A 22758-nucleotide genomic window follows, 5' to 3' on the forward strand; every position below is an offset into this window, starting at 1 on the left:
GTAAATTAGAGGTGCGGTACCAACAAAATCAATTAGTAATGGTATTAGAAACGGGTATGTTAATAAAAGTGAATGTTCATCCTGGACTGTTATCAAAAATATGGAAGAGAGAAGCAAAAGGTTTTGAATTCTTAGTTTTCATTAAACAAACAAAAAAAGGTGTGTATTTAGGCAGGATTTTGAAAGATTTTTTTGATCTAGAAGGGGAGTAAATGGCATTTTTTATCCCTAGTTTTTATTATATGAACCCATGTTTAAATGATTAACTTCAAACCACTAAAATCAGCTTGGCTATCCTAACAAAATTTTAGAATTGATTATTTAAAAACTAGAATTAGTACTGAACGTAATTTCTAATAAAGGCTGTTGTAAAAATTGCCCATTACATTAGAAAAATGGTATATATTTAAGTGGCATCCTTAACACTTTTTATTATAGAAACACTGGATCTTTACCTTAAAGTATTAATTTTGTTGAAATTTGGTAGACAAAAATCTGGGATTTTGGTGTTTTTATTTTGTTTATTTATTTTTTTGCGGTACGCGGGCCTCTCCCATTGCAGAGCACAGGCTCCGGACGCACAGGCTTAGCAGCCATGGCTCACGGGCCCAGCCGCTCCGCGGCATGTGGGATCTTCCCGGACTGGGGCACGAACCCGTGTCCCCTGCATCGGCAGGCGGGCTCTCAACCACTGCGCCACCAGGGAAGCTCTGGTGTTATTTAAAGTAAATCTTACGTGTCAGTTTTAAGACCTTGGGATGTAATATATCATAAAAAGATAGGTTAGGAATTATAACTTTTTAATCGTGAAGAATGAGAAAAAATATCCTTACTACCTTGAAAAATGTAATAAGTATGTCATCATAGCAAAACTTTATTTAGGATCCAAATTTCAGTTACCAAAATTTTTATTGACTGTGATATGGATATATAAAACATTGTAGCCACGATAATACCAACTATAAAGGATTTTTGGCACGCCAGTGAATCATCCAAGAAGCAATATTTGCTATAAAATTTTTAAGTCATACTGGTGAAACTCAGAGAATGTACCTTAAGCATCTAAATTTGCCAGTAAATACTAAAAGCAGGTATCGCTCTAAGGAACAAAAACTTTTGTAAGTGAGTAAAGAGTATTTTATTTGGGCTAATCCTAAATAAGAAAGTTCAGTAAACTAAAAATCAGAAAAGCTTGCTTGCCTTAATCTTTGAACAAACATAATGTATTGATGGAGTCATCAGTATGTAAAAGTGTGCATAGGATCTTGGTTTTCTAATACAGTTTGAAAGTTGAAAAATCTAAAATTATTATTTAAGATTTCAAATAAAGCTTATTTAGGTGATAAATGTCGTCTAATGGTGGACACATAAATTTTAATAGTTCATGAAGATTCTCTTGTCTGTATTGTTCATTTTGTCTCTTTCCTCTTTTAGGTGATATTGGAAATTATTATTACGGACAGGGTCATCCCATGAAACCTCATAGGATCCGCATGACCCATAACTTGCTGCTAAATTATGGCTTGTATAGAAAAATGGAAATATATGTGAGTATACCTTTCGGTAAATATTCACTGTTTGTTTGTTTGTTTAAACCACTACTTTGAAACTTTGTTTTCAAAGTTGGAGGGCATTTAGCAGATGAAAAGGTGTGGAAGAAAACAGAAACTCCTCTTTTTGTTTTATTCTTCAGAGAAAACTTGAGAGTGTGGGAGCTGTGGCCTCTTTTTTTTCCCCTATTCAACCATTTTAAAAAAGTTTCCCTTCCCCAGGTTTTCACATAACTGGAGACCAACTCAATTTAGCATACTAAATATTTTTGTTATGATAATTACTGACCTGTGTGCTGCTGAAGAGTTGACCTGGGACTGTTAAAAAAGAATCATGCAGAAAATTAATCCTACCAATATTTCTTGGCGTATAGGAACACTGTATTAGTGAGCAAGCAAAGTGTCTATTTTGTAGAAGATGTGGGAGTATAGATAAACAGATATAAGATGCAATAATTCTTATCCACTTGGGGAGAAGAGAAAGACTTGAAGCAGTTAACAATGTTGGGTAATATATGTGAGCTTCTTTGTTTCAGATAATAGACATTTAGAGAAGAGGAGTTGGATAAGACTTTCAGTCAGGAAGCCTTGTGGCAGAAGTGTGTCATAAATGAAACGATCCTAGGAACAAGGATGATTTGGATAGTCAGAGGAAAAGGAAGAGAGATCATGAACTAATAGAGAATGAATCTCATTCTACCTGAATGAGTCTCACTCATCCTTCCTGAAGCTTTTTGGTCATTGATGAAATTACTGGATATAGAGCAGGAGGTTTGTGATAGAAAATAAGAGAAAGAGTTTATGAACGTGGATTAATCTTTAGAAGGGTTGACCTATTTCCACTAAAATAAAAGGAGTGATTAATTCATAGTTGGTGTTAGGCCTGCCTAATCCTTTTTAAAGGAATGTGAATTATCTTTGGATTTGATTTCTGTTTTCTAAAACACACATGTATAAATTTGGATTTGCTTTGGAATTTATTTTGTTCTGGCAGACCTAGTTCTTTTGAGAGTATTGTTAGGGGAAATTGTATACTTTGTGTTTGGTAACCCTGATGTTACCAGTTGTAACTCCACAATTCTGACATTTATTTTTCTTCACAGAGGCCCCATAAAGCCACTGCTGAAGAAATGACAAAATACCACAGCAATGAGTACATCAAATTTCTACGTTCAATAAGACCAGATAACATGTCCGAGTATAGTAAGCAGATGCAGAGATGTATGTTTCTATGTTAAAAGTATATATTAGTAATGATAAATATAAATGAGTACTTTTAGAAGCTTGTAATTAGTTATCCAAATCTAGGTATTTTCCTGATCTAAAATATTGTTTTAATTATTTACTGATGTAAAAAGTCCGTGTAACAATACTAAAGCTACTTTAAAAAAAAAAAAAAAACCTACTTGAAGCTTATTGGTCTGCCAAACTGCCAGAGGGCTATCTGGATCTTCTTTGCATTTTGTTTTGGTTCCTTGTTAACTTTGGGATAATGGATATTGGTGGGGAAACCTCACTCCCCTGCTTTAAAAAAAAAAAAAAGATTGTACTTTGATCTTAGCTTGGTGTGTATGCCTCTTGTCTTCTGTTTGGGTGCTTTAGTTAATCTGGACTATTCCAGAAAGTTCCAAAAAACAAAACTGAATTTGCCTCCTGTAGGCAACTGTTTACATTGAATTTACAACTACATGCTTACGTTGTATCAGGTATTATAAGTAATCTAGAGCTGATGTAAATACATGGGAGGATGTTCCATGGGTTGTATGCAAATAGTATATAAGGGATTTGAGCATCCCCAGATTTTGGTATCCTCAGGGTCTTGGAACCACTCCCTTGTGAATACCAAGGGACAGTTGTACATATAATTTGTACTTCCCTTTGTTGTATTAGTGGAGCTTTTGATTCTCTTCTATATAGTGTTCTCTTTTGTAGATAAAAGGTATTTTATTATTAGAGATTGGTTGGCTTGAAGATGGAATGCAAAATGTCATTCTAAAATGACTGGAACAGTGTCTTTTAAAGCTTGATACTGGAATTCATTCTCATTGATGTTTTTATTGATGGACTTCAGTAATGATTTTTTAAAAAAAATAACAGTTTCAATAATACTAAATTAAGTGTAGTTGCTAGACATCTCATAAATTCATAGAACTTCATGTACATTTCTACCATAGATTATCTCATTTGATTCAATAAAATGCTGTAATATAAATAGATATTATTTGTCCCTGTTTTTTCAGTGGGGATTCAGGCTTAGATTAAGTCATGGGTAGCCCTAAGGTAAATGAATTAGCAGGATTGGTTTAAAATTTACGTAATACTGAATTGTATTAAGATTGTGATCATATCTGAATAGCAGGAAGCTAAAATTTATTCATTATAGTGTCAATAAATTAAGGATGTGCAAAGCTACATAAAATAATGACCCTTTTTTTGAAGAGGATATAAATTAAGGGATGAGGAGAAACTGAGAATGGGTTATATGCATCACGACATATTTAGCTCCTCTTTCATTCAGTACTAAGGAACTAAATATGTCGTGATGTGTGGTATATCTGCATGTGTTGTCTCCTTGTGCCTTAAATATTTCTTCTGTATCTTGGCTGTCATGAGCTTAGTTAATTCTTACCATCTTTCAAGATCAATGCTAACCATGGACGTAGGGAACCAACTGTTACATCTTTTTGGTAATCACTAAAATACATTTCAAAGTTTTGGATGTTCTGTGTACTTAAGGAGTTTTAAAGAATGTAAATCATAAAGCAACTGAAGTTACTTATTTAAAGTTTTTAGAATTTTGATTAATTTACTGTCGTATATTTAAGGAAAAATGCCTGGAAAATTTAAGCCCATGTTTTAATTAAATAACACCAAATACCTTTTATATTTTGATAGCTATTGATTTCTTGTTAATAAAGCAGACATATTCCACAAATATGTTAAGAATTGGTGGTGGTATTTCACATATAACACTTTAACTGCCTTGGATAAAATTGCAAACTTTAGATTACTGCTGTGCTGTGTATGTTTTATGATTGCATCAAACAAACATTATTTGTAGGAAATAGTTTTTGTAAGAAAAGGCTTTCATTAATTCACAGAATGAATTGAAATTAATGAAATCCATCTTCCACAGTTAATGTCGGAGAGGATTGTCCAGTGTTTGATGGGCTCTTTGAGTTTTGTCAGCTTTCAACTGGTGGTTCAGTTGGTAAGTGTCCTGATTTGGTCAAATTTGAAAGTTGATTTAAACTTGGTATGTATCTTTTGGGTTATTTGCTTAGAACAAGTTTTAATAGTGGCGGATTTTAATAACAAAAAGTGTGTTTAGCAGAGTACAGTTTTCTTTAGCTGGACCCCCCTCCATGTTTTGGGATCTTAATGTCTCAAACTTTTTTTTTTTTAATTTTCAGTTTTTTACTTCAGTTGCATTTTCACTTAGAGACTTCTAACTACCATTGTCACTACTCCTTTCCATCTATGTGCTCTTATTTAATCAGATCACAACTATAGGAAAATAGTTATCTAAGGAGAAACTGTTAGTGCCCTTGATAATGATCCTTTCATGGTTTTATACTCTTTTGCTTATTTGCTTATGCATGGCATACTCTTTCCACTAGGGCTTTTGTCTAGTTATACTAATTTTTTATCTTAAACATTTAAAAGTCTCCCCTGTCTTGTTTGTTAGCTGGGGCTGTGAAGTTAAACCGACAACAAACTGATATGGCTGTTAACTGGGCTGGAGGATTACATCATGCTAAGAAATCAGAAGCATCAGGATTCTGTTATGTTAATGATATTGTGCTTGCCATCCTTGAATTACTGAAGTAAGTTAATTTGTGTTGATGTTTTTCCTATGAAAAAGTGTTTTATTTAAAACAATAAAATTCTATGGCTTAAAAAAATAAAAGTGAACAGTGGGTTGAAAATAGTTAATGGTGAATCATCATCTGTGGATTCATTCCAAACCATTGTAAAAATACAGGAAATTTGCCCAGTCCTTGGATCATTAAGAATGAGAAGTACATATCAATGTTTGAGGCTCCATTAAGTACCTTTCTAAAAAATATTAGAAGTAGTTTGACAATTTAGATTGGAGGTATAGTTTTAATTAATGAAAAATGACATGACCCGAGAAGTTTATGTTCTAACATTTTGTAAGTTTTAACTTTTGAAGGCAAAAATTTGAAACCTATGTTAAAGGAAATTTGTTTACCTATTGAATGAGACCAGCTAACTGCCTAGCTTCCACATAGAATGGGGTTTTGTGCTAATGGATATAATCATCTAAGTTGCTACAGGAGTTAAAGTTATTCTTGACTGCAGTTTGAGAGCAATATCTATAGCGGTATTTGTGATTTTGGAGATTTACAAAGTTAGATTTTTTACCCTCATTAGTTATAACACATCTTAGCAGATTCTACTTCAGATTGTAACAAATTGGTGTTTTCTTAACTTTGAAAATGTTCTTGCCTGAAGTTGTTCCATGCATACTATTTATAAAGGCTAATTTTTCAGTTACTTAAAATTAGGTATTGACTCCTTCAATAAACAACTGATCTCTGTCAATTGACTAATTGAGAGCCAAGCAAAACCCCTTGAAATCATTTGCCTTGTTTTTTAATTCACTGTTGATGTTGGTTGCTGTGTCTTCATCTGTGAGCAGCAGTTCTTATCTGCATGCTAACAGTCTTAACAGGTTTAATGTAGTTTCTCTGGACACACTTCTTCAACTAGTGCAAACTTGATTTAATTAATTGACTATTGGAAACAGCTTATGAGCCACTGAGACATTTAACTTTGTTCACACTTTTTTTTTTTTCTTTTTTTAAGAAAGTCTATGATGAGACATTCTGGTTTTTATTTTCCAAGTTTCTGAATTTTGCTTTCCTGCAAGTTGAGGATATTCTTGTGAGTGCTTAGTCGGTAATGTCAGCCTGTATTGTATTCTTTTAACATGGCTGTGGTATTATTGTAAAATAAACACAGTGCTCTGCCATTTAATTCCATAATAATCCTCACTTCATTGTGCCTTGAAAGGATGATATATGAAATTCACTTTCCTTTTTTCTTGTTTTGACATGGGTATGCACTGGTTATAACATGTCCAGTATGGTGATACATGTGGCTCTTAAAATGCATTCGAATTTTACTGCGATTTGTAGTTCTCCAAGCAGCACTGTGAAGTGATGAGAATACCACTTGTGGTTTCTGTCACAAGCATTCGGTTGAAATAAAAAAGAAGCCATAGACAATACGTGAACAAACGAGCATGGCCATGTTTCAGTAACACTTTACTTGTGGACATTGAAATTTGAATTTCATTTAATTGTCACATATCACAAAATTATTATTTTGATTGTATTTTTCAGCCATTTAAAAATGTTAAAAACTATGCTTATCTCAAAGGCTATACAAAAAGAGGCTATACAAAAAGAGGCCATTGTCCAAATTTGGCCTATGGACCATAGATTGGCCTATGGACCATAGATTGGCAAACCCTATTTTATAATACTAAAGATACGCTAGAGAGATGTTTTAAAGTAACAATCTTAAGTAAGGTACAATCTTCAGTTATTAATGTACAGAAACATATACTATGTTTTTAAAGCAGAATAAGGCAGATTTCACAGAGCAAATACATTTTCTCATCTAGATTGGGTGTAAAGGGAAGATTTAAAGGTCTGAGGCTCAAACTGTAACTTCAGGATGGTCTCTTTGAATGGTGTCTTAGGCTGGAAGTAAAGAAAAGAAAGGGGATTAAACATTCTGGAATGCAGGAGCTCAAAAATAGGTTTCCTGAATCCATGGTGGTTTTTTCTGTCTTAAAACCTTTTTGAAAACTTACTTAAGGTTTTGTTTTCAGGTATCATCAGAGAGTCTTATATATTGATATTGATATCCATCATGGTGATGGTGTTGAAGAAGCTTTTTATACAACAGATCGTGTAATGACTGTATCATTCCATAAATATGGGGAATACTTTCCTGGAACGGGAGACTTGAGGGTAAGATTGAATTCTGTCTGAATAAATATTATGAGATTAACCTAGGAGGTTAGTAATCTTACACCTGAACTAATGTTTTTCTGAGTCATTAATTTGAATCTTGTATGAAGGATTCGTCATTTTATATGCTATAACATTTGTTGGAATTCACTTTTGCTGACTACAAGCAAACATTCAACGAGAACTTAAAGGGCTTTCTTTGGCTGAGCTTTTTTCTTTGGTTGAATAAATATTTTTGAACATCCACAAAGCATGAAGCAGTTTTCTTGATGTTCAGTTTGAATCTTCAAAACCTACTTGATGGTAGCCTGTATTGCTGTTGAATATAAAGATTGGTGGAATAAAATAATTGAGTCTTTTTAAGGTTCTTGTACTGCCCTCCTTTTATGATTGGTCTTTATTTAATTGGTCTAATTTTAATCCCTTTTTTTCTTTAGGCTTCTGAAATTTGTAATGTATGTATATTCTCCCCCCGCCCTCCCGCCCCCGCCTTGGGGAGAGAAAGAATATCATAGCTTATCCTGCCTGCCTATTACATCAAGTGCATTTATTTCTATATTTCTGTTACCTTCTTTCATTTGGTGCTCTTGAAGTTGTTTTGTGGGTTTTTTTTTGTTTTTGCTATACTAGAGGTTTGGTTTTTTGAACCAAACTGCAAACATGTTGAAGTTTATTCTGAAATTTAAACAGCTGTTTTTAGTTTAGCTGTATTTTATGGGAGATTTCTTTTGGCATGGCATTCAACATTGGTTCTAAGCTGTTTTGTTAAGGTTGTTTTTCAGATCTGTGGTATGCCTTTATAGTTTAACAACCAAAAGTTTAGAGTGACCTTAAAGTAGTCTTCAAATGTATGACTTAATTATTTGATCACAAGGTTGTGCTCTTTCAGTAAGAATTCAGATGGTGAAACCTTACTTTATCTATAAGTGGGTAAGAGGTCATTTGTTTCATTTATTTCCGTTTAAATTATGTGGCTTTTAAAATAATTTATATTTGCAGTTCTTTCTTGCCATGTTAGCTCATTCAGTGACTTTCCCCACTTGGTCTTATCTTACAGACCAGTGGTTCCCAAAGATTGATCCTTAAACTAGCAGAATCACTATCACCTGAGAACTTAGAAGCACATATTCTCAGACTTTAGGTACTCTGGATGATTCTTTTCTGCACACTAAAGTTTGAGAACCACTGTTCTAAACCAGTAGAATTTGTTTGTGTATAACCATTGCACTCTGGTAGAAATTAAGCAAAAGCTTTCCAGCTTTAAGCTTAAAGAAAGATAGTGTCTTTGCAATACAATTCTAATAATCTCAGAAATAGCAAATGGAAGCCTCTGTTTTAATTTCTGACAGTGTACTTGAAGTTGTTAGAAAATATTGGAGAATATGTGGTTTAAAAAGATTGAGAATGACTTTCAATATCTCTTTTCTTAGGATTTTATACTCCCTGTATAAAATGTCAAAATTTTTTCCTTTTGCATATTATAAAGGTGTCCCCCAAATTTAGGAAACTAAAATCAACTGCTTCATTATATGTATAGTTGTATTTGGACTTTCGTGAAACTCAAGCATAACTTAATAAACATTACCTTTTCTACCTGACAATTCATTCTAAATCAGAAAAGAAGGCTACTCTAAGCTTAGATTGTTGTTAGAACTATGCTTGCATTTATTAGATCAGTAGTCTAGGAAGAAAAAAACCAAAGGTGTGATAAAGTAGTAGTTGTGGAGTAAGAAATGGAAGGTATAAAACTTGGTCCAACAAAGGCCACAGTTCTGAGTTACCAGCCTTTAGCTAGAGTGAGAAGTGCTGACCAACTTTCTGTATTGTAAAATCTTAGTGTCAACATGTATTCCAACTGTGTTTTCAGTGCAGAAGTCTAGGGGTTTACGGTTCTTTAAGTTTGTCCACATGTGTATAGTTTGTATTTAGTTATATAAAAATTTAGATTCTTTAAGAAAAATTGTAGGAGTGAGTGTGTAATTTCATGCTTTTTCATTGAAAGTTGGATCATAATAACTCTAATATTGAAGGGTAAGCTACGCTTTTTAAAAAAATGGATTCAAGCTGAGATCGTTCCATGAGAGATAAGGGAAGAACATGTATTTGTATTAGTAGTTCTAAAGATTCATATACATTGAGACATTATACAGTTGACCCTTGAAGAATGAGAGGGTCGGGGCGCTGACTTCTGTGCAGTTGAAAATCTGCATATGACTCTGACTCCCCAAAAGCATAAATACTAATAGCCTTCATGATAATATAGTCAGTTAACATATTCTGTATATCTACATGTATTTTATGCATTCATAACATACCTTTTTCTTAATTTTTAAAAATATTTCTAGACTGTAGTCATGTGCAAGTTTTTTCAGGTTGTTGCAAATCTCCAGAAAAATTTTCCAATACATTTATTGAAAAAAATCTGCATGTAAGTGGACCCACAATTCAAACCCTGTTGTTTAAGGGTCAACTGTAATTTAAAACATGTAAGAACCAGTTACCCCCAATCCTTTGATGTTGTAGTTAAAGCACTGTTTTGTAGAAATGTCTCAGCCATATCTTCTAGGAATATACAGTTGACCCTTGAACAACACAGGTTTGAACTTCTATGTAGATTTTTTTCAATAAATAATTACTGCAGTGCTAAACAACTCACAGTTGGTTGCTCTGCAGATGCAGAATCATGGAGATGGAGGACAGACTGTAAAGTTAAATTCAGGTTTTCAACTATACAGGGGTTTGTACCCCTAACCCTGGTGTTGTTCAAAGGTCAACTGTTTATGTGTGTATATATCTGTATGAACATACACATACATAGATATACACATGCATAACATACACAAATAAATAAGTATATAGTACATGTATGTATATTTTAAGTAAGAGTGTGTGTGTGTGTGTGTGTGTGTGTGTGTGTGTGTGTGTGTGTGTGTGTGTGTAGCTGGAACCCAGCTCTCAATTTCTCTCCTTTGCTTCTTTTGGGAGGTATTAATGCCTAGAGTGGTACTTATTCAACAAGTAGAAACAAAATTTATTTCAAGCCCAGTTAAAGAACAGATTTCAATGCTTTAGTCTGCAACTGTTAAAACTTCAAGAAAGTCTTAAAAGTAAACTCATACCAGATTGTGAGCCACAAGAAGGATTCTACTTTAGAGACAATTGTCCTGCAGGGTTCTTTGGCTCAGAGTTTATATTTCCTACAGTTTTACCTATAAAGTTGTCTTGTTTATTTTGTTTATGACAAATTTCTTGGGTAATACTTAACTTCAAATTGCCTTTAACTGTGTTAAATTTCTTTTCTCCCCAAAATAATCATTACAAATTAAGTGGAATTGGTTCTTTTCAGCTTTATAAGCCATCCATAAATGTTGTAATATGTACTTTTTCTGTATTATTTCCCTTCTCAGCCTACTAGATGAATTAAGAATTGGGTTTTGTTACCTAGTCTTTTAATCTTTTAAAAATATTTTAATAATTAAATATGTCAAACTTTTTATTATGATATATTCTCTGAGATCTATTTAACTATGTATTTTAGGATATTGGTGCAGGAAAAGGCAAATACTATGCTGTCAATTTTCCAATGAGAGATGGTATAGATGATGAATCATATGGGCAGATATTTAAGCCTGTAAGTATTATTATTTTCAGAAATGAAAAGGAATTCCAAAATGTTTTTTAGAGACATTAACATTTGTTACCTTGTACATAGATTATTTCAAAAGTGATGGAGATGTATCAGCCTAGTGCTGTGGTGCTACAGTGTGGTGCAGACTCACTATCCGGTGATAGACTTGGTTGCTTCAATTTGACAGTCAAAGGTAAGCAATTTGAAGGGTGATATTCCAGGAAGAAAGTTTTTTTTCTTCCTAAGAACCTCCCATAAAAGCTGTCATTTAATTTTTACCTGCTATTTTAACAGGGAGCCATGTGTTTTTTATGGGTTTTTGTCATATGTATCTTTTATTTTGTCAAATTTATGTATATATTCATACATGAGTAGTTTTGTAAGGCTTGTTGCAATACCAACCAAGGCAGCGGTTTTCTTTTTTTAAAACTTTTATTTATTTGTTTAATTATTTATTCCAGTTTTATTGAGATGTTGGCATACAGCACCATGTGAGCATAAGATGTACAACATAATGATTTGACTTCAATATCATGATTTCAGCATCATGAAATGATTAACACAGTAGGTTTAGTGAACACTCATCTATAGTACAACATTAAAGAAATACATTAAAATATGTATATTTTTCTTTGTGATGCAAACTCTTAGGATTTACTCTCTTTAACAGCTTTCATTTATAACATACAGCAGTGTTGATTATCTTTATCATGTTGTACATTTCATCCCTAATACTTACTTATCTTTTAACTGGGAGTTTGTGCCTTCTGACTGTCTTCATCTAATCTCCCCTCCCCTGACTCCTTGCCTCTGGTAATCACAAATCTGATCTCTTTTTCTATGAGTTTGTTTGTTGTTTGTTTTTGAAATATAACTGACCTACAACACTATGTTAGTTCCTGGTCCACAACATGTGGTTTGATATTTCTATACATTTCAAAATGATCGCCATGCTAAGTCTAGTTGTCATCTGTCATCATATAAAAATATTATATTACTATTGACTCTATTACCCACTCTGTACATTTCATACCTGTGACTCATTTATTTTGTAACTCAGTGTTTGTACCTCTTAATCTCCCTCATATATTTCTCTCCTCCCCTCTGGCAACCATCTGTTGTTCTCTATATCTGTGACTGTTTCTGTTTAGTTATGTTTGTTCATTTGTTTTTTTGATTCCACATATTACACTTAGCATAATTTTCAACAATTTTTGTTGATTCTTTTGGTGCTTACCTTTCTTTAAATAACATGTAAGCTTTTCTTTCTTTTTTTTTTGACCGCACCATGCAGCATGTGGGATCTTAGTTCCCTGACCAGGGATTGAACCCAGGTCCTTGGCAGTGTGAGCGTAGAGTCCTAACCACTGGACCACAAGGGAATTCCCCAAGCTTTATTATTTTTAACTTTTAATTTTAACCTTGTATATTCACTTTCCATTGTGAAAGAAGAGGGAGCCACCACTTTGTCCCCAACACATGCATACACCCTTCCAATATTTCCATTTTTACAATTTAAATCTGGTATTTAGACCAGAATTTTGGTCATGGTATTCAGTGTTAATGGCATCACCAGCAACATTGAAGCATGTTTCAGCTTATTCAATTTCCTTTTGCATAACTTGTTTTTCCCCATACAATTTTGTCATTTCCTTAGTTTTATCCTTACTCATTAGTAAATTGCCAGTATTTATAAATAGTACATTATATTCAGATGGATCAAGTGTTCTGTCCGTTTTACCTCCATGAAAAACAGTCTTCTGACTTGTTCCTGTTTGGGTGAATTTCCTCTGTAGATCTGGTAGAACATCGAGCTGTTCTTTGCTTATAAGTGTTGAAATCAACGTATGCTAGAGGTCCAGACTAAAGTAAAGATCACCGTTATGGAATGAACTGCTAGGGTATAAGAATAAATCTGAAATTTTATTTAATAAGTTCTTAAAATTTATTATGTATGGATTAGTTGTGACTTTTCACAGATATTGTACATGATTTTGGAGTTGTTTTCCTTGTGAACTTTTAGGTAACAAGTTCATGTTCTGCTTTGAATTCTCTCATAAAATGTGAAGAATTCTCAAGTAGAACTTTTTCCAGAACAACTCTTGGCCTAAATGGAATTTAATAACTAAATACAGGTATTAAAGGCTATTTTATTTGATGTTACGATAGCTCCTATGCCAGCCAGCATTACAATTATGACGTAATCAATCTATTCTGCTTATATTAGGTTGAAAAATTTGAAATAATTGCCCCTTTTCTTGCTAGGTCAAAAGTGGCCAAAAAGCAGCAGTTTCGTATTGTTGAAAATAATGTGCAGATAACCATCTGTTTCCTCAAAATGGATACAATCTTCTTAAAATCTACTTAATGTACTCTTAAGATGTGTATTAACTTGTCAGTTTTCTTAACTTTTTGAAAGTTATTAATGCCTTTGTACTTAAAAGCAATAGCTTTCATAATCACAAACTACAGCATTTTATTTTACTCTTACTATAAATCTATATTTCAACTGACTGATAGAATATCCGTTGTATAAAGCATGTAAAGATATTTGCAATCCCAAATGTCAAACTTGATTCCAAGCTTTCTCCACTGCCAGCTTCAATTCAAACTGCTAAAGTCAGTTTACCTCTTGTCTGTCTCCTTTCTATCTTACTTTATATTGATACTGTTGTATGCTCTCCCATTCTTCATTTTTATAAATTTTAGCCTTTAAAAAATTCCTTTATAATCATTTTTATCAGGTTTTGAGATGAAAGAAAAGTAAATGTCTTTGTTTAGCCAGCTATCTTTACTGCTATCTTTAAGTTAACTGTTTGTTTATTTCATCTTTAAAAAATACCCAGACAGTTTTCCTTTATTATAAGAAGCCTGAATTTTCATAATTGCAGTAATAACTGTTGGGTTATGAATCATATAATATAACTGTTTTTATATGCATATATGTTTTTATATATGTTATATGTTTATGTGTTTACACTTTTTATGTCCTTATACATAATTTCACATATTTATACATATTTGTATACCCTTTTTAACATCTTTATTGGAGTATAATTGCTTTACAGTGGTTTGTCAGTTTCTGCTTTATAACAAAGTGAATCAGTTATACATATGTCCGCATATCTCTTCCCTCTTGCATCTCCCTTCCTCCCACCCTCCCTATCCCACCCCTCTAGGTGGTCACAAAGCATATAATGTAACTATTGAAGAGTACTTAATGAAAATGCTCACAGTATAGTTACATGAAGAAAACATACCATTAAGCTTTTAAAAATTAAAAAGAATTGGAAAGGAATATTCAAAAAACTATCTTTGGATGAGAATTTTAGGTAGTTTTTTCTTTGTACTATTTTGATTTTTCCAAAATATTATTCAACATACATCAATTTCTTCTATAATTGAAGGATTTTTTTCTTGCTTTAAACATTGACTTGTGTTCCTGAATGATGATGATAATATAAGAAGTTACTAGTAACTCGTAACTGATTTCTAAACTATGACATCCAAAGGAAATATTTTGTTTTCATGTTAGGTTTACTTTATACTGAAATTTCTACACATAGAAATTGGTTAAAGTTTTTTATAGTAGTAATAAATATTAATTTTATAATTTTAGGTAAGTTAAGAAAAATGTCCATAATACCACTGCCTAACGATAACCTATAGTTAAACCTGTATAGCCTTACATAATTTTTCTGTATATGTCTATGGAGGAAAGTGGTAACAAAAAGTCAGTTTAGATTAGATTATACAATGTTTCATTGCAACCTCACTTATTTTTTCCCCCAGGTAACCTCACAGGAATATAATATCTTCATATCACATTAATAAAATGTGTTATATTCATATTTTAATATTAATATAGTTGTATATTTGATCAGGGACACTTGCTGACATAGCCAGTTATGTCTTATTGTGTTTTCTATATCATTGTATAAAAGGTGTTTTATTGATAAAAGTTATAAACTAGAAATTTTCACATAATTAAAGCCATTTTGGTTGAATAAAGTATTGTTTATATTATCTTTTTAAAATTTATTTTTCCAACTGTTACAATGTGCAGATGTATTGTTACCCAAATTTTCTTTGTTTTAGGTCATGCTAAATGTGTAGAAGTTGTAAAAACTTTCAATTTACCATTACTGATGCTTGGGGGAGGTGGACACACAATCCGCAATGTTGCTCGATGTTGGACATATGAGACTGCTGTTGCCCTTGATTGTGAGATTCCCAATGGTAAGTGTTCTTATTTTGATGGCTTTATTGGATGAACTGTCAATTCATAGAGAAAGATGTTTAGGTGATTACAGTTAATTCCAAAACCATGTAAATAGGAGAGCAGTCACTTAATGAATTCATTTTGCATTCACTTTTAAACATCTTCTCTGGAAATATTTTACAACTTGAATCTGGATTTTGTGCATGGATTTGTGTGAAAATTGAGCTTTTAATATGTAACTTTATTTCATTGTTTTTGATAGAATTGCCATATAATGATTACTTTGAGTATTTTGGACCAGACTTCAAACTGCATATTAGTCCTTCAAACATGACAAACCAGAACACTCCAGAATATATGGAAAAGATAAAGTAAGACATCATTGAATTGATTTGATAAACATTTCATCTTGATACAGCGTTAGGAGTTTTTAGAGGGCCAAATGCAGTAGGTCATTTTAGCTTTATACATAGGTATTTCCTTTGTCAAAAGTATTTGAAACCTTAAGGTTATTGATTAATTTTATAAAATAATGGAAAATATATGGGATTCATAGCTCAAAAATATTTCTATTTTCTATTAGTTAAAATGGATTTTTCAATTGAAAGGGGCACTATAAATTTTATATTTTCTTACCTTACATGAAAGTGAAATTTATTTTCATTGAAACATTTTGATAAAGCTTTATCTAAGAACAGAGTGTTTAGAGAGACATTGTAGTACACAGACCTGGGTTTGTGTCCTCTCTTTACCACACACTAGCTCTGTGACTTTTGGGAAGTTAATTTGCCTTTGTGCTTGTATTTCCTCATTCTTGAAATGGGGGATGTTAGTATCTATCCTGTAAATTTTGAGGATTAAACGAGTTAATAATATGTAAAGTATCAGTGCTCAGTAAATGTTACTATTTTAATTCATAGGTTAAGCTAGATAAAAGATGCATTTTTTTTGCATAATGTTTCCTCTTACATTTAAAAGGAACTTGAAAGAAAATATTTTTTTCTTATAACTGCGCATGTTGTAATTTAGACAGCGTTTATTTGAAAATTTACGCATGTTGCCACATGCACCTGGAGTCCAAATGCAAGCTATTCCAGAAGATGCAGTTCATGAAGACAGTGGAGATGAAGATGGAGAAGATCCAGACAAGAGAATTTCTAGTAAGATAGTCCCTTGATGTGTACTGTTACATTTTTCTGGTTTATTAAAAGAATACTATAAATTGAAGGTTTTGGTGGCCCAAGGACTTCACATGTTTTCATGAGCAGCAGTCCCCAACCTTTTTGGCAGCAGGGACTGGTTTCGTGGAAGACAGTTTTTCCACAGACCGGGGATGGGGATGGTTCAGGCGGTAATGAAGGCGATGGGGAGCAGCAGATGGAGCTTCACTGATTCGCTTGCCCGCCACCCACCCCCTGCTGTGCAGCCTGGTTCCTGACAGGCTGCAGACCGGTACTGGTCCATGGTCCGGGGTGTTGGGGACCCCTGTTCATGAGCACACTATCATTACTTGTCTTTATTTTTACCATTTTTTAAATCTTACGTGGATTTAATTTCCTATGTCTCAAAGCTTGATTGGAGTATCAGCCATTTCAGTTTATTTGACTACATATATGATCAAAAGTTTCCACAAATTAACCACTTATGTAGAGTGAGTTGAATAACATTAAGCACCTTCTGTTTGATTCTACAGTCTAATTCCACTTGATACGATTCGTAGGTTTATAGCATAATGGTATGCTATCACGGTATAGACATTCTAACATACTTGGTGTTAATGATATATTTTATTTTCTCTACTTCCACTCAGCTCTGAAATAAAGGATTTTTATTTGAAGACACCATTCCCACTACCTATCAGGAAAACAGTATTTTTCCTCTAAAGTTGTTTGTTTTTTAAATGAGATCTGCAAATGTTTTTCTTGTTTCTTTGAATTATTTCTTCCTAAAGCTAAATTTTCAGTATTTAGCAAGCCATGCATTCAGTTCTAATCTTAAAATCTGTTATCCTTACTTTTAAATGTGGTGACTGGCTAGTTCTTTTGTAGAGGGGTGCACTTAACAATTATAAAACCTGTGACTGCTTTTGTCAAAACTTTTATTAAAAATCTTTAATGTATCAGTTCGAGCATCAGACAAACGGATAGCTTGTGATGAAGAATTCTCAGATTCTGAGGACGAAGGAGAGGGAGGTCGCAGAAATGTGGCTGATCATAAGAAAGGAGCAAAGAAAGCTAGAATTGAAGAAGACAAGAAGGAAACGGAGGACAAAAAAACAGGTCAGATTTATTTTTTGATTAATGTTTTAATTGTAAGTTTTTGAAAGTGAGCTATACTGCAATTTTTATGAGATCCTGAAGTCAATGATGCAAGTATTGGAGGGGGTGAGTGTGCTAAGTAGGTGACTTTTTTTCTTCCCCCCATGTAAGTAAGCTCTTTTAATTAGAGCTCTCTGAATGCTATTAGTGACATTTGTTTTTATATTACAGGAAACTATCTCTTCTTGACGACATAGGCTTAAAATAGTGAACATTGCACTATGATATAGATTGGGTAAGAGAGAGGACAAAGCGGTTATAGATCCATATGTAGCCTGTGAGCAGAGCTGAAATTCTAAGATAATTTGTAACTACCTGTAACTTTATTTGATGGGAATAAAACACAGAAGAGTCACATTATCTATCCTTAGACCAGTTTCACTATTTTGAAAAGGCCCAGAGAATAGACTTTGTTCAGAAATTATATGAAGGAAACATAAAAGCTGCAGAGATGGGAAGGGATTTGGGAGCTGGGTTGGGAGGAGATAATACTTTCTGCTGTCTTAATTTTAAAAATGCTGTGTCGGTTTATTGAGAATATAGATGCTTTAGGGCATTGAATTTGCTACCAGAATGTGTTATTTTTATCTGAGTTTCCAGAGCACTTACACATACCTGGGTCATTTTATTTTATTTAACACATTGTATTATAGCACCTCATTAGGGACTTTATATATATCTCTGCTAGATTGAGCTGCTCATGGCTAGAGAATGCAATGTGCTAAATATCTGTATTCTTGCACTTGGTGCATTTCCTGATGGATACCTGATACCTATATGCAAGTAAAGGTGATGAGCACAGGTTTTAGTTGACCTGTTAATTTTGATCCTGTAGCATGTGGAAAACTGATTCAGAGATACTGGTCCAACATCCTTTTCCTATCATATTGAAGTTATGTGAGTAAGCTGGCTCTCATGTTCTTTTTTACTAGAGAGTTAGGAATCCGTAGCATGTCTGACACATCTAGTTCTGTTCTTGTTCGTGGATTGACTCCTCTATACGCTACTGTTCTCTGTCTACCATTTTATAATTTTAACTTCCCAATGTATTACAATGATGGCTCCAGTCTACTCTTGTGTACTGATTGACATCCAGAAATTCCAGCTGTGATGGAGGTAAGAAGGACTTAGCTTTAGTTGTAGGATTTTTCTAGTATTTTTTTCTCTTACTGTTAATTTGTCTTGTCTGGTTTTTCTGTTTGTTTGTTTTCCATTTTGGTGTTTCTTCCTGTTTTTAAATCTTTATCTTTTCTGTGCTTTTTCTTCCAAATAGGAAAGTGGGTGCACTGTGGTGCTTATCTTTCATTGCTATTTAAGCTAAAAATGAGAGTACTTTTTGATCTGGCTTAATGGCCCGGGTGGTGGATTAATCTCATAGTAGTTCCTAAATACTTTTGTTATTGATACGGTAATGAAATTTGGTAATGAAATTCTTCTTATAGGGTCTTGCATTTGTTAAAATCTTGCAGCCTACAAATAAAAGAAATATTACCATAGAAAACATTTTTAAAAATCTGCAGTTCAAAACCTGAAGTTAGGAACGTTTCTTTTCTCTACCTCCCTCCCCCTATCCCATTTGGCACTTTGAATTATTAAATTTGCACATCCTAAATTAAGCCAGAAGCCTAAACAAATGTCATAGTAACCATATTGCCATGTGTTTGTATTATAATCAGTGCCTCACAACTTTGCTTCATTTGCTTATCTAAAGAAAAAATTTAGTACATTTGGGCTAATTTGTTTCAGTGATCTTGAATAGGTAGTATTGCTCCTCCTGTTTCATTAATTTTTTTTTTAATGGTAAAGTTTTGGTACTTATATAGTGAGGGTTAAAAACTAATGGTTAGGGCTTCCCTGGTGGCGCAGTGGTTGAGAGTCCGCCTGCCAATGCAGGGGACACGGGTTCGAGTCCCGGTCCGGGAAGATCCCACATGCCGCGGAGCGGCTGGGCCCGTGAGCCATGGCCGCTGAGCCTGCACGTCCGGAGCCTGTGCTCCGCAACGGGAGAGGCCACAACAGTGAGAGGCTTGCATACCGCAAAAAAACAAACAAAAATAAAACTAATGGTTACATAAGTAATAGAATTTACCCTCTGTTTTGTCTGTGGCCTCATCTAATTCTGTCCCCTTCTCACAGTACTCCAGCCACATTGGTCTTTCAGTTCTTCCTTTCAGCCTAATTCCTTCTTGCCTCAGAGTCCTTTTAAGTTTTCCCTCTGTTCAAGATACTTCTCCCTGTTTCCCACCCAAAAACGATTCATTCTTCAGAATGTCTCTCAAACATCACTTCTTAATTGTAGGCTTTCCTAATCTCCCACAGTGCTATGCTCACGTCTGTAGGCTGGACTTCTTCACAGCACATATCCTGGCTGTAGTGCTGTGATCCCATAGAAGAAAACTTCCCAAAGGCAGGACTACAGTGTTATACTGACACCTTGAACCTCTGTCATTTAGTACAGCACCTAACACAAAACTTATTTAGTTACTGATTTCATGAATAGTAAGATTGTATATGGCAGTTTTTTATATTTTAAGTAAGATATATTTTAAAATAAAATGTATACACTTTATATTTCAAAGTAGGTGTTAATCTTTTCCCAATTTTTGTTTTTAGATGTTAAAGAAGAAGATAAGTCCAAGGACAATAGTGGTGAAAAAACAGATACCAAAGGGTAAACCATATTCTTTATCTAGTAATTTTCATATACTATAAAAATAACGAGCACATACTGGGGTTGGGGTGGGTGTACATGTGTTCTTTTGAGAAGTACTGAACTGAACCTGGAATATCAATAAGTTGTTGAGATGCTCTGAATTTTAGTCTGTAATGGTGCATAAGACAATATATATATCTTAACTATTAGTTTATGTGTCATCTACTTTCTCATTTTTCATTTATGTAGCTTGCTTTTAAAGAATTACAAAGACTGGTAATAATCAGTATTATAGCTGAATATAGATCAGTTTATATTCTTGAACATAATTTATCTGAGCCTTGTTTTGCTATTAACTTTTTTTTTTAATTTATTTAATTTATTTATTTTTGGCTGCGTTGGGTCTTCATTGCTGCGCATGGGCTTTCTCTAGTTGCGGCGAGCGGGGGCTATTCTTTGTTGCGGTGCACGGGCTTCTCATTGCGGTGGCTTGTCTTGTTGCGGAGCATGGGCTCTAGGCGCGCGGACTCAGTAGTTGTGGCTCGTGGGCTCTAGAGCACAGGCTCAGTAGTCGTGGTGCACAGGCTTAGTTGCTCTGTGGCATGTGGTATCTTCCAACACCAGGGCTCAAACCCGTGTCCCCTGCATTAGCAGGTGGATTCTTAACCACTGTGCCACCAGGGAAGCCCGCTGTTAACTTTTATATAGGCACTCGTGGTCTTTCATGGTGCTCTTACTTCTGTATACATGATTTTTTAGTGTTGTGAGACAGGTAAATTTAAGAAGCACTGGGCTAGCATAACATAATTTGTTTTTTAAACCGTGCATAATTTTTTTAAAAACCATAGTTGAGGTTTTTATTGTTGGAAAGCATGTTAAAAGCTTGGCCACACATAATTTTGTGCTAGCCTTCATAGGATGACTTGGAATAGATTGTAGAACCACTAGAAAGATCAAGGCAGTCAGTGCTCCAAAAACACTCAAGGCACTATCAGCCTAACGTGTTTCTTGGTACGAGCCAAGAATGAGGACTCAATGAAGACTGATCCATTGGTCGGTGCATTTAAGTGGTGATTGTGCTGTTTTTAATATTTCATGTTGCCTCTTTTAACAGAGCCAAATCAGAACAGCTCAGCAACCCTTGAATTTGAGAGTCTCATCACTTTCAGTGAGGAAATATTGGGAAGAAAAATGTTTTCTTTTTGAAGACTTCTGGCTTCATTTTATACTACTTTGGCATGGACTGTATTTATTTTCAAAATGGCTTTTTTCGGTTTTGTTTTTCTTGGCAAGTTTTATTGTGAGTTTTCTAATTATGAAGCAAAATTTCTTTTCTCCACCATGCTTTATGTGATAGTATTTAAAACTGATGTGTTATTATGTCAAAAAACTGCTCTATTAAAGAAGTAATTGGCCGTTCTGAGCTGATTTTTCCATCTTTTGTAATTATCTTTATTAAAAAATTGTACTTGGATTGTCTTTTGTCTGTTTATTACATCATGGAGTCTTTTTTCATAGGCTAATGACATGACTGTTTCTGTAGCAATAGAATACACTAGAGGTGGAAGATACTGATTTGCAACTTCAAAGACATCCATAAACTATTTCTTGAGGAAATTACTGTATTTACAGTAATTATTATTTCTTAATGTAATAGGAGTTCTTAAGTCTTGTCCTCTATAGGTTAACCAGTCAATGTTGGTGAAGATTGATATCTCATTATCATAATTTATCTGAAATTAATGATACAAGCTATGCAATTGAGATATAGGAATTATCTTTGAGCTGAACCAAAGATTCTCAAAAACTGGAAATGGAGATTCTGAGTTGAAAGAAGAAATCAATAATCAGAAAAGGAAACTATAGCTTCCATACTGAGCTACATGTGACTCTTTTGCCAACCCCCACAATAAACCAAGTAGACAAGAAATTGTATGGTTGTGTTTTACCAGAACTTTCCTGTGTTTATATTAAGGCTAAAATAAAACCTGCTGTTTAGACAAAACCTGGTTCTTGTACTGCATTTACATGGTATCCAGGTTCCACAATTTACACCCAGGTTTCCAGATCAAGGAAATCAACATTTAAAAGTCATTTATGGTTCAATTTATTGAGTGTCTACCCATTAAGGCTTTGAGTATGCATCTGAACATAAAAGGGAAAATGCCTGCTCCAATAGCTTACATTCTAGCGGTAGAAAGCAGACAAATGGGGTAATTTCTACTAAAATATGCAAAGGAGAAAGTAAAACATTTCAGAAACTTGCCAAAATCAGTGAAATCTCTCTTTTCACAAAGCCCAAATTGATTATTTTGAGATAAAAATTACAGAATGCTAGACAACAGGTCAGTCAAAAATGTTTCTCTAAAAGCCTGTGTT

At 33.8% G+C, this 22758-nt stretch overlaps 1 protein-coding gene across 1 annotated transcript; it reads left to right on the forward strand.

The window, feature by feature from the left end:
• Positions 1-1439: 1439 nt before the first annotated feature.
• On the forward strand, positions 1440-21853 carry HDAC2 (histone deacetylase 2). The gene is made up of 13 exons (XM_024756696.1): positions 1440-1547; positions 2654-2771; positions 4687-4761; positions 5239-5377; positions 7417-7558; positions 11097-11189; positions 11271-11379; positions 15285-15425; positions 15671-15779; positions 16438-16568; positions 17532-17687; positions 20340-20397; positions 21494-21853. The coding sequence occupies exons 1-13, from the start codon at positions 1473-1475 to the stop codon at positions 21522-21524; spliced, it is 1377 nt and encodes a 458-aa protein (XP_024612464.1). The 5' UTR covers positions 1440-1472; the 3' UTR covers positions 21525-21853.
• The last annotated feature ends 905 nt before the right edge of the window (positions 21854-22758 follow it).

Source organism: Neophocaena asiaeorientalis, unplaced genomic scaffold (genome assembly GCF_003031525.2).
Source record: "Neophocaena asiaeorientalis asiaeorientalis breed wild unplaced genomic scaffold, Neophocaena_asiaeorientalis_V1.1 scaffold125, whole genome shotgun sequence".
Classification (NCBI taxonomy): Eukaryota; Metazoa; Chordata; class Mammalia; order Artiodactyla; family Phocoenidae; genus Neophocaena; species Neophocaena asiaeorientalis.